Consider the following 13,616-nt stretch of genomic DNA (forward strand, 5'->3'; position numbering starts at 1 on the left):
CAATGCATCATAGCCTAGGAGTTCAGTCTGTGTGGATTTATCTACTTTTGAAGCAAAAGTCTTCTGTAAATGCTGGACTTTTTCTAACTCTTCCTGAAGTTGGGAAATGAGTTCATCCGTCTCTTTTAGCTGCAGCTTCAAGCACTGAGCATTCATCTTTTATATCCCAACAAATTCTCTGCCAGAAAAACAAGAAGCTCCCAAGACAAGATTGCCTGTTAGAGGAATCCCCTACATACCTGAAGTTATACTTACAGTTGACCCTTGAACAACACGGGGGTTGGGGTGCAGACGCTCCGTGCAGTGAAAACTCTGTGTTTAAAACTGTACAGTCGGGCTTCCCTGGTGGCGCAGTGGTTGAGAGTCCGCCTGCCGATGCAGGGGACACGGGTTCGTGCCCCGGTCCGGGAAGATCCCACATGCCACGGAGCGGCTGGGCCCATGAGCCACGGCCGCTGACCCTGCGCATCCAGAGCCTGTGCTCCGCAATGGGAGAGGCCACAACAGTGAGAGGCCCATGTACCGCCAAAAAAAAAAACAAAAACCGTACAGTCGGCCCTCTGTCTCCATGGATGTCTTCTGCATCCATGAATTCAACCAACCTCAAGTCGTGTAGTACTGCACTACATATTTAGTGAAGAAAATGTGAGTATTAACTGGACCTGCCTGCACAGTTCAAACCCGTGTTGTTCAAGGGTCCACGATATACTGTAGTATAGTCTTAGAGAAATATATAATGTTGTATTTATAAAGGTAACATCAAAAGGGTTACCTTTAAAGGGATTTAATTCCTGAATCACCATTTATATCTTACAAGTTAACCTGAAAAAATTCGAATGCAAATGAGTCACTCAATTGTTCATTCTGCACAGTGCCAATACCTGAATACTGACTATTTTGAACAAAACTATGACTGTTTGGATCAGTACCGTTTGATGGTCCTGACTCATTTATCATACTGTTATCTGCACAATTAAAGTCAGATCCCTCAAATGCCTCTGACTGTGAAACAAAAGCAGTAGTACTAGAACTGGCGACTGCTGACATCCTGGAAGAGGACATCTGATGGAGCTGCCTTAAGTCTCTTGGGTCTAACATTGAAGTACAGGCAGGATTTTCAAGATTCACGCTCACAAGTCTTGGATTATCAGTCTCCCTCATGCTGTCATTACTGGGCGTTACCATGTTCACAGGGCAATTAGGCAGCATGCTGGCATCAGAAATACCATATAAGTCAGCTGGTGACATGGATGATGCTTCCATTCTGCCTATGTCATCAGTATTGTTATAAATGCAAGCATTAGACACATTCAAATCACTCACAACAGACATTTCCAGGAATGGTGGGATAACTTGTGAATTAGAGGATAGTGTCCCTGTTGAAAAACTACTCAGTGAATTTGTATTGACTGAACGTGAGGTGGCGTGGGCCACTGATGACCAGCTTGAAGAAGGCTGAGGTACCGTTGGGGGTATGGCCGAAGCATGATGTGGCAATGCACTGGAGATGGGCGCAGGTGAGGAATAGTAGGATTCTGCTTGACTTGAAACTGGCCCGGACGTTTCTGTCAAAACTGCACCATGTGAAAACAAGATTGGTTCTGTGGGGGAGGAAATGTATTTGTACAAAACGGAAATGAACAAAATTATAAAAAGCATTACTTCTAAATTAAAATTACATAAACACATAAAAAATTTTAAAGGAAACCAATGTAACACTTCAAATAGAAATGTTAAATAGCACTAAAAATTATTACGAGTCCAAAATTGAATTCTTTAATACTAATTGTTTTACAAATACCTATAAAATAATTTTGGTAAGTTACTTTGGCATTGAAAATTTCACTCCAGTTAAATGTGAAAATCTAGCTTCTGAGTCCCTATAAAGGTATTTTTGAAATGTGAAAGATAAATATCAGAATTTCAGTTAATGGGCCTCTAAATATTCAAAATTATTTCATATTCTCCTCTTTAGGAGAATATGGAGGGATGGAGGAAACATTCATTAGGGATGACTTAAAAATCTACATAAATTTCCAAGCTATATTAAGATACTACTCACTCTAAGGTACTACAAAATTCCCAGTCAGAAAAAAAATGAAGGAGTCTGTATTTATTTACATGTTATATGACTGCTGTACATATTAAACCAAGAAAAAGCTCTGATTTAAGAATGTAAAAAGAAAAAAAGACTTCTAATTAACCCTGGTTGAATGATCTAAACCAGAATTTGGCAACTTTTTTTTCTATAAAGGGCCAGAGAGTAAATATTTTAGACTTTGTGGGCCATACAGCCTCTGTTGGAACTACTCAACTCTGCTGCTATAGTACAAGAAAAGCAGTCATAGACAATATGCAATCAAATGAGCTGTGTTCCAGTAAAACTTTACAAATAAATAAATAAAGATAGGCAACTGGCCAGATCGAAATCATTTCTTCCATGACACACTGTAATTAGTAACATTACCACCATATGAATGAAATGTAATTTCTCAAACAATAAATCCCCAAAACATAATCATAGTTGCCAACAGGTCTTTTGGAAGCTGAGATCAATTCATTCAATATTCATAGCATAAAAAATATGTAGGAGTGGAATAAATCAAAGAGGCAGTTTTCATTCCTAAGAATGGAATTCCAATATACTGTGCAAAGCACTGGTCTCTCTAATCACAAGGAATACTCTATAGGGAATAAAATACCTTTTTTGATGAATCTTCCTTCTCCAGTTGATCCTAGGGGACTAGGTCTAGGTCTTTCAGGAAAATTAACTCCTATGATAAATTTTTTCCATTATTAAATGTAATTTGAAAAACAACAGTATATCAGTTAAAATTTGAAAAACTGAATAAAGCAAAACAAAACAAAACAAAACAAATTTACTTAAATACAAATCAATCCAAAATGTTCAGGGACCTCCCTAGTGGAGCGGTGGTGAAGAATCCACCTGCCAAGGCAGGGGACAGAGGTTCAAGCCCTGGTCTGGGAAGATCCCACATGCCGTGGAGGAAATAAGCCCATGCGCCACGACTACGGAGCCTGCGCTCTAGAGCCCGCGAGCCACAACTACTGAGCCTGCGTGCCACAACTACTGAAGCCCGTGCACCTAGAGGCTGTGCTCTGCAACAAGAGAAGCCACTGCAATGAGAAGCCCTCGCATTGCAACGAAGAGTAGCCCCCACTCGCCACAACTAGAGAAAGCCCGTGGGCAGCAACGAAGACAAATGCAACCAAAAATAAATAAATAAATTTGTTAAAAACAACAATGACAAAATATTCTTACCACAATCCTGCCACAGTTTCTGGAAAAGGAGAGTTGTTTTTTGTTTCTTTGCTTTATTGCCATATGTATCTGGTTAGAAAGAAACCGAGAAAACATGATTCATCATGGGATTATGCTTCCTCTCCTTTAATAAATATACAGATATTCTACTCCTACATAGAAAATGCTTTAAATAAATGTACATAAGATGGATTTATAAGTGTCACAAACTACATCCTAAGTCAGTAATAAAGGATATTTTTCTTAGTAAAAAATAGTTTATAATATTCATCTTGTTTTCTTATAACACCTACAAGTCACCAATGTCAATTAATGCAATAATGGCTGATAAGGACCAAAATGGAGACCACTTTCTGAGTGGCAAGTATGCCATCTATCAAGAGGGCACAATAGGGACCAAAATAGAATCTCAAATGTAAAACAAATTTTGATAAACAGTTTAGATACTTTGAAATTATTCCAGATACCTTTCCTAAGGAAGAGATTCAAAGATCACAAAGATCAGTCAAAAATCAACCAAAAACTTTCAGGAAAAGAAACATAAATTATGAATAAACACAACTGTATTCAAGTGTATCGTACAAGAAAATGTTCTTAGCAGGACTAACTTCAAGAAATATATAAAATATTACCATGAAAAAGTCATACCTTTTTCGTCTGGCAGATATCTAAAATCCATAGATTCACTAACTTCCTGGTCAGAAGGTCTTCGCAACTGCATTTTTACTGTTACCGGCTCTGTAATAGCTTTGCAATATGGTGGAGTCTTGAAAACAATGGCTACTTGACGGTGTACATCAGCTTGTGAAAAGATACCTTTTGCTTCCCAATCGTTCAACACAAACCGAACTTCTATGTCATCTAGTGAATACGAAAGCAAGTAACAATGGGAAAAGAAAGCAAAATGTATCTATCAATCTAAAATATATTCTGAATTCAATGAAACAAACAAAAAAACAACAAAAAAATACCTTTCTGAACTTTGTCACAGAGTAGAAATATTTCATCTCCTCCTCTGACACTTCCACAGTTCTTGTTTACACGACAAATCCTTAATTCTGCAGTATTAGGAGCACCTAAATATAAAGGATATTTTTAATGGGTTGCTACCTTCATAATATGTCTTATTCCTTTCTGATGGAGAATTTTAGGAAAACAACTTACAGGATAGATAAAAGCTTTAGAGTATAAATAAATTAAGGGCACTCAATACCTTAATCATCCACATCTGTCCCCTGGTTTAGTGTTATGACTTCATTTCTAGGCAATGACATGTCCTCTAATTAAATCTCCTTGCTTCTAAATTCTGGTTCGTCCTATCCATCCTATACATTGTCATCAGATTAATCTTTTTAAATCATGACCATAACCCTGTGGCAATGCAGTTTTCATGCTTCCTATTATCTGGTCAACATTATTCCAGTAATTCCCTGGCATTCAAAGCTCTCCATGATGAGGATATTCTGATTTACCTTTATAGTTCTATGTCCCACTATCCTTCTACATGTAAAACTGGTATAGTCATACACCTGGTGGGTGCATATATAAGAGCATACAAACACACAAATATTTGAGGGCAATTTCATAATCTTTTAACACTATAAATATCCATATCCTTTGATCTAGCATTTGCCAACATTTCTACTTCTACAAATTTATGCTAGAGACATTTGCACAAGATATGCACATGTGGGATATTTACTGCAGAACAATTTGCTAAAGCAAAAAGAGGAATTGAGAAGGAAACAAACCAAATGTCTTGTAATAGGGTAATGATTTAGTAAAATTATGATATACGGAAATATGCAGCTACCGAAAAGAATAAGGTACCTGAAAGGTAAAGAGGTTCAAGATATGTTGCTAAGAGAAGAAAAAAAAAAGTTAAAAAAAAAATCAATGACGATTTTTCAAAAAGTTGCCAAAAATATATTGTGTGAATGATGGTGATGATGATGAAACGAGGTATTTATATATATATGAAGAAGAAGCCGGTGAAATATCTTTGGAGGATGAGATGTATAGGAGGTTTACTCTCCTCATTATCTACTTCAGATAAATAACATCTACCCCGTAATGTTTGAATTTTTCCTATAATGAACCCTCTTTTTCTAATTACAAAAACACTTTAAAAAATCATTTTAAAGAGCTAAGGCTACAAATACAAGAAAATAAATTACTTACGGTTGTCATAAATTGGGTTAGAGACAACAGGACGTAGAGCAGTTGTCAAATTACCACGTTCGTCAGGGAGGAAAACTTGAAAACATAATCTCACCACATTGAGGTCACAGTCTTCAATATCAAGCAGCTCTTGCTCAGAGACTGAAAAGTATATATTTTTTTAAGAATACAGAATAGTCACATAGAACTAAAATCCTGCTAAGTCCTCCTCCCTGCCCAATATAGCCTATAACCTTTAGTAGCATCCAAATCTGTCCTAACAAAAATAGAATGGTACATAATCTCAAGACTGCCTTTTATCCTTTTCATCATATAGTCACTATCCAACATAATTTGTTAAGTTATGACCATGGTCAGTAACTACCCCAGTCATGTGAAATTTAGAGCAGAATCCAAACTTGACATAAATCAAATTTTTACAAAAATGGTTGCAGGTTATACACAATAGAGAATAGGCATTCATTCATTAATTCAACAAATATGTATTTAGTCCAGTCATGTATTAAGGACTCTGTAAATTATCTCCAAAATCTATATAAGAATTACTCCATTTTACAGATGAGGAACTGATTTTAAAGAAATGAAATTGGGACTTCCCAGGTGGCGCAGTGGTTAAGAATCTGCCTGCCAATGCAAGAAACACAGGTTCGATCCCTGGTCTGGGGAGACCCCACATGCTGCGGAGCAACTAAGCCCATGAGCCACAACTACTGAGCCTGCGCTCTAGAGCCCGCGAGCCACAACTACTGAAGCCCGTGAGCCTAGAGCCTGTGCTCCACAACAAGAGAAGCCATTGCAATGAGAAGCCCGTGCACCACAACGAAGAGTAGCCTCCACTCGCCACAACTAGAGATTACACTCCATGCAGCAACACAGCCAAAATAAATAAATTTACTAAAAAAAAAAAATTAAATTAAATTACTTGTCCAACATTTCACAGCTAAGAAGTGGCACAGAAGAATTCAAACTCAGGCCATTGAATCCAGAGCCTATGCTCTTAAAAACTGAACTCTATTAGAAAATTTTACATATGTTTTGCATAAAAATGACATACACAGGAATATCTACAAAAACTTAGATCAATATTTTAGGGATTAAATACCAAGAGGATACTAGAGGATGTAAGTCAGCTAGTTTCCATAAGAAATTTTATGTGCAAACTAGGTTTGCATAAAAAAAAAAAAAAAGCTACAGCAGGAAAATTTTACAGTTCTGAAAAAAAAGTTTTTAAACATTCTTTATTACAGAATATAATATAATGACAGTTTGTTAAATTGCTATTTAAAAGAAATCTAGTTCCAAAGGAGAATATTACTGCCTTTTCAAAGATACTATAAGGTGCAGCAATCAACCATAACTAACATAGCCCTATTTTTAAAAAGCAAGAAATACACATATTAAATTATACAAACATTTTTACTTTTCAGAAAGTATTGAAATTTGAAACACTAAATTTGAAAACAGTTAAAACCCCAATTCTTTTTTTTTTTAATTAATTTATTTTTGGCTGTGTTGGGTTTTCGTTGCTGCACACAGGCTTTCTCTAGTTGCGGCGAGTGGGGGCCACTCTTCGTTGCGGTGTGCGGGTTTCTCATTTCAGTGGCTTCTCTTGTTGTGGAGCATGGGCTCTAGGCACGCGGGCTTCAGTAGTTGTGGCACGCGGGCTCAGTAGTGGTTCGTGGGCTCTAGAGCGCAGGCTCAGTAGTTGTGGCACACAGGCTTAGCTGCTCTGCGGCATGTGGGATCTTCCCAGACCAGGGGTCGAACCCGTGTCCCCTGCATTGGCAGGCAGATTCTTAACCACTGCGCCAACAGGGAAGGCCAAAACCCCAATTCTTTACAATTAGCAATAACTAATAAAAATGACAATGTACCTTTTTTTTTTTTAAATCTAGTCTGATAATATTGATCTTTTACTTGGAGTATTTAGTCCTATTACATACATACATACATACATAAATACATTTATTTATCTTCTTTTAACATCTTTTTTTTTTACATCTTTATTGGAGTGTAATTGCTTTACAATGGTGTGTTAGTTTCTGCTTTATAACAAAGTGAATCAGTTACACATACACATCTGTTCCCATATCTCCTCCCTCTCGCGTCTCCCTCCTTCCCACCCTCCCTTATCCCCCCCCAAGGCGGTCACAAAGCACCAAGCGAATCTCCCTGTGCTATGCGGCTGCTTCCCACTAGCTATCCATTTTACATTTGGTAGTGTTTATATGTCCATGCCACTCTCTCACTTTGTCACAGCTTACCCTTCCTCCTCCCCATATCCTCAAGTCCATTCTCTAGTAGGTCTGTGTCTTTATTCCCATCTTATCCCTAGGTTCTTCATGACATTTTTTTTTCTTAGATTCCATATATATGTGTTAGCATACGGTATCTGTCTTTCTCTTTCTGACTTACTTCACTCTGTATGACAGACTCTAGGTCCATCCACCTCACTACAAATAACTCAACTTCGTTTCTTTTTATGGCTGAGTAATATTCCATTGTATATATGTGCCACATTTTCTTTATCCATTCATCTGATGATGGACACTTAGGTTGCTTCCATCTCCTGGCTATTGTAAATAGAGCTGCAATGAACATTTTGGTACATGACTAGTTTTGAATTATGGTTTTCTCAGGGTATATGCCCAGTAGTGGGATTGCTGGGTCATATGGTAGTTCTATTTGTAGTGTTTTAAGGAACCTCCATACGGTTCTCCATACTGGCTGTACCAATTCACATTCCCACCAGCAGTGCAAGAGTGTTCCCTTTTCTCCACACCCTCTCCAGAATTTATTGTTTCTAGATTTTTTGATGATGGCCATTCTGACTGGTGTGAGATGATATCTCATTGTAGTTTTAATTTGCATTTCTCTAATGATTAATGATGTTGAGCATTCTTTCATGTGTTTGTTGGCAATCTGTATATCTTCTTTGGAGAAATGTCTATTTAGGTCTTCTGCCCATTTTTGGATTGGGTTGTTTGTTTTTTTGTTATTGAGCTGCATGAGCTGCTTGTAAATTTTGGAGATTAATCCTTTGTCAGTTGCTTCATTTGCAAATATTTTCTCCCATTCTGAGGGTTGTCTTTTGGTCTTGTTTATGATTTCCTTTCTGTGCAAAAGCTTTGAAGTTTCATTAGGTCCCATTTTTCTATTTTTTTAAAATTTTTTTGTGGTATGTGGGCCTCTCACTGCCATGGCCCCTTCCGCTGCGGAGCACAGGCTCCAGATGCTCAGGCCCAGTGGCCATGGCCCACGGACCCAGCCACTCCGCGGCACATGGGACCCTCCCGGACCGGGGCATGAACCCGCGTCCCCTGCATCAGCAGGCAGACTCTCAACCACTGCGCCGCCAGGGAAGCCCCCATTTGTTTATTTTTATTTCCATTTCTCTAGGAAGTGGGTCAAAAAGGATCTTGCTGTGATTTATGTCATACAGTGTTCTGCCTATGTTTTCCTCTAAGAGTTTGATAGTTTCTGGCCTTACATTTAGGTCTTTAATCCATTTTGAGCTTATTTTTGTGTATGGTGTTAGGGAGAGTGTTCTAATCTCATACTTTTACATGTACCTGTCCAGTTTTCCCAGCACCACTTATTGAAGAGGCTGTCCTTTCTCCACTGTACATTCCTGCCTCCTTTATCAAAGATAAGGTGACCATGTGTATGTGGGTTTATCTGTGGGCTTTCTATCCTGTTCCATTGATCTATATTTCTGTTTTTGTGCCAGTACCATACTGTCTTGATTACTGTAGCTTTGTAGTATAGTCTGAAGTCAGGGAGCCTGATTCCTCCAGCTCCGTTTTTCGTTCTCAAGATTGCTTTGGCTATTCGGGGCCTTTTGTGTTTCCATACTTAACATTTTGGTACATGACTCATTTTGAATTATGGTTTTCTCAGGGTATATGCCCAGCAGTGGGATTGCTGAGTCATATGGTAGTTCTATTTTTAGTTTTTTAAGGAACCTCCATATGTACTTTTGACTGTTGTTTTTTTAAACTACACTCAGTAGCTATCACAACATTAAAAATTATTCCATTGTCAGCAATCTTAAGCCTAGCATTTCAAAGAGCCTACAAAAACATATTTGTACAACTAAAAGGTCAAATGTTATGATACAAACACCTGTACCACAGCAGCATACTCTCCTGGCACAATTAGGTATGCAATGAGAGATCTACCTCTTCAAAATAATTTTTTTATAGCATTATAAATTTAGAGGTGAAGACATTAGTGTTTCCCAATTCCAAAGATGAGTAATCAATAAACACAAAAATAAACTGACAAGTTTAAAAACAAACCTATGTGAATGGATAAACTGTGACAGCTATACAATAAAAAAGAACTATGGATATATACGCAAAAATGTATGCATCTCGAAAACATTATGTGAACAAAAGGAACTAGATATAAAATATATACCACATGATCCATTTATATGAAAATTCTAGAAAAGATTAATTGATGGCAACAGAAAGCAAATTAATAGCTGACTGGAGCCAGAGATGGGAGAGGGAATTGACCGGGAAGTGGACAAGGAAATTTTGTAGTTAATAGTGGCGGTAGTAGAAATATTCCTTATCTTGATTGTGGTGGTGTTACATATATCTGGTGGATCCTACTGTATGTAAATGAGACCTCAAGAAAAGTTTATTTAAAATCTTTTAAAATAGCACATGAAAGAAAAATAGACTTGTTAATAAACCAGGAATGGGAATGAAGATATATTTATTATAAATCACAATATCACAGAAACCCAGAGAGGTAAGTTCAGAATAAGAGGACTCTTTTTTCCAGATATAGCTTGCCAATTTTGTAAGAGGTAGCTAAGAGGATGAGAAATCGAATTGAACTCTCAATAGACTACAGGCAAAAAATAAAGGAGTTCAGGGTCTGCTAAGGATGGAGAAACTGATAAATGCCTAGTGCTTTGGTTGGGGCTCTGGAGGAGCTATACCCTAGGAGTAAGGGTGAACTGGATGCAGAGATACCAGACCTCACCTAAATCATTCACTAATTTTAGATGATCTGGGACTGCTAGTGTGACAAGCCACCCACCACAAGAAGGTCTTCTGAAGGGAGAAAACACCCTGGACCTAAACAACTTTGCATATAGGATGACTGGTATTCTATTTTAAATAAGCAGGCATAAGAAGAGACAAAATAATTTTTTTTTTAAAGAAAAGAAAAACAACAGACTATAGAAACAGACCACAAAGGTTCCAAACAATGAAGTTTTCAGATACATGATTTAAAATAACTACACTTAATAAATGAAAGGAGTTAAAGACAATATTGAGAGTTTAGTAGAGTACTTGAAGCTATTGGAAAAGGAACCAAACAAAATTCTAGAACTGAAAAATACAGTAAACTGAAATTTTAAACATCATCAAATTTATCAACTGTTTTATAGAAAACACTTTGTGTCTTGTCTTTCTATATAAGCCAAGGACTAAAATCTATTTACCAATATTTTATACTAAGAGTTTTCTAAGTGTTGATTTACATTAAAGTCTTTAATCCATTTGAAAGCTGATTTTTATATATGGCGAGAGGTAGGGAATCCAACTTAATCATTTTTCCAGCTTTGCTTATCAAATATTTCCTCCCTTTCTCTTGATCTGACATGCCACCACTGTCATTTACTAAAGTTTCATATTTTCTTAAGTCTGTTTCTGGGCTCTCAATTTTACTCCACTGGTCAATTTGTCTATTGTTAACCCAATATTACTTAATTAGTACTTATTCATAATAAACCCTAATATCTCATAAGTATTTCTTCAGAATAAACCCTAATATCTGATAAGGCCAGTTTTTCATCACTATTCCTCCTCTATAAATTATCCTCCTTTTCCTGTTCAGAATCATCTTATCACTTTAGTGAAAAATCTTGTTGGGAGTTGTTTGGAATTTCACTGAACCCATATATCAATTTGGGAAAAAATGCAATGTTTATAATATTGATATTAAAGAATATGATATACCTCTCCATCTATTTAGGTGTTCTCTATTATCGCATAATAAATTTTATAATTTTCTCTAAAGAAATCTTGATCATCATTTCTTAGAGTTGTTGCTAGGTATTTTATATTTTCTGACAATATTTTCTTTAATTATTTGCTGCTGATGTATAGAAATGTAACTGAATTTTGTATGTTAATTGTACATGCATTCACCCTTTTAAACATTATATTAATAATCTGTATATCCTTTCGAGTTTTCACTGTAAATAATAGCTTCCAATAATTACAGTTTTATTTCTTCATTTTTGATCAGCTCTGTGCACTGGTTACAATCTCCAGTACAATGTGGAATAGAAGTGGCAAGAGTGCACATCCTTTTCTCATTCCTAACTTTAAAGTGAATGCTTTGGATGTTTCCTCCACTTAGATAATGCCTGCAGTAGGCTTTTAAATATATAGCACGATACAGAATGTCTTATTTTAAAAATTCTGCAATGTGAAAAATGATAGTTGAAAAATCTAGCAAAAGAAAGCATGAGACCAATCAAATTCTCTTAAATTTCTCTTAAACTAGTTTAAAATTTCCCTTTATACGTGATCAAAAAGATACATACAAGGTAACAATTATTCTCCTTAATCTATCTTTAGCAATAAATGTCACTCCTTAGTCCTAAAAGCAGTGTATATGCAATAAGAATTTCATTTTTATCAAAAAGATATGATCATGATTTATTTGTTTTCAAAGTAGGGATTAAAATTTTTAAATCAATTATAACACCTACTAGCTCTAGAGATGTGACTTTTCTAAAATTTTAATTATTGCTAAATATTACTAAAATTTAAAAAGTAACAGGGCAAAAATGTACAGTATATAGATTAGCAATTTTAAGAGCTATGTCTTATTTAAGGGAAAAAAACAAAGTTTAGTTATAATTCTTTTAATTTCTGTTACTTAAAATGTATAGTTATAATAAAAGCTAACATTTAAGCGCTTGTGTGCCAGGCAAAAGGTAAATGGTCATAGCAGTCTATCATTAATTACTCATTCTTTCAACATATTTATTGGGCTTCTATTATGTGCTAAAACAAATGCTAGACAGAGATATGAAAAGACAGCCTGCCCTTAGTGAGATTAGTGTCTGGATGAGAAACAGATGCATAAACTAAAATTACATAATGTAACATGAAAAGTGTTATAAATGGGAGTATGCTGAAGGCATAAAAGTGCCCCAAGTTCTGCACAGCATAATAAAGAAGGCTTTCTAAAATGACTGCAATGAAGTACACAAGAGTTTTTTCTTCTTCTTGATGTTTAGGCTTTAAGTTTTAAGTGGTGAGGAAAGGCTCTTATTTTCTTGTATCAAACCAGACTTTTAGAGACAAGAATCTGTTAAGAGACTACCTGTCTTTTTAAACTGTATTCTCTTTCAGACTACCAAAATAAAATAATCCCCCCAAACCCAACTGCAAAACAGCCTTTGTGCTCTCACAACAACTCAATGTCCTCTGTACATGGAAAAAAACTAAAGTGACTAATAAAACAGAATTGCAAATACTTTATTGTAAAAATCTTATGGATTTTAATCACTGAATATTAGAATTCCTTATATGTCATTAAATACAGTTAGAAAGTGACAATTAAAAATTTTTTCCCTGCTTTTGCAGTAAGAGTCCCCTATGAAGTCTAACTGACATTTTTTTGGTGCCAGCTAAATGGACACTGTTAAAATTTGATAATGGAGCCCTTAAATAAATTCCTCACACAATTTAGACTTCAGCACATATTAGATAATTTGAACAGGTATTTTACATGAAGCCTCAAGTTTAATACTACTTGACTGTTATATGTCCCTATCTGCAAGAGACAATTCCTGTTTTAAAGAACTAATGGCAAGAAAGATAAGGACTCGCCTTAAAACATCCTAGATACATGCAAAGTAAAAATAATTTTTAATAGTCTTTGCATTTTCACATATTTGATCTTTAGGGAACAGACTGTCATAATGAGATAGTCTATAGACCAGAATTTGTAGACCCTATTCTGCTAAACATTTCCAATTCCGTTGTTTCTATATATCATAAAGATATAACACAAAGTCGGCTAGTATCTTGTTATCTTTACCAGTATAATTTTCCTGTGTTAAGTGATACATCTATAAAAAAGTGTCAGTTCAGCTCTGACAAATTCC

General features: G+C 36.0%; 1 protein-coding gene across 1 annotated transcript in view; it reads right to left on the reverse strand.

Annotated features, from left to right (window-relative positions):
* Window positions 1-757: 757 nt before the first annotated feature.
* The window catches only part of REL (REL proto-oncogene, NF-kB subunit), a 34,036-nt gene continuing 21,177 nt past the window's right edge, over window positions 758-13,616 (reverse strand). Inside the window, exons 5-10 of the mRNA XM_065891348.1 lie at window positions 5,465-5,605; window positions 4,255-4,359; window positions 3,932-4,144; window positions 3,284-3,352; window positions 2,703-2,774; window positions 758-1,601 (exon numbers count right to left, since the gene is read on the reverse strand). Of these exons, the coding sequence (XP_065747420.1) occupies window positions 811-1,601; window positions 2,703-2,774; window positions 3,284-3,352; window positions 3,932-4,144; window positions 4,255-4,359; window positions 5,465-5,605 (1,391 nt within the window). The 3' untranslated portion in view covers window positions 758-810. The remainder of the gene's footprint in view (window positions 1,602-2,702; window positions 2,775-3,283; window positions 3,353-3,931; window positions 4,145-4,254; window positions 4,360-5,464; window positions 5,606-13,616) is intronic.

Source organism: Phocoena phocoena, chromosome 14, assembly GCF_963924675.1.
Source record: "Phocoena phocoena chromosome 14, mPhoPho1.1, whole genome shotgun sequence".
NCBI lineage: Eukaryota > Metazoa > Chordata > Mammalia > Artiodactyla > Phocoenidae > Phocoena > Phocoena phocoena.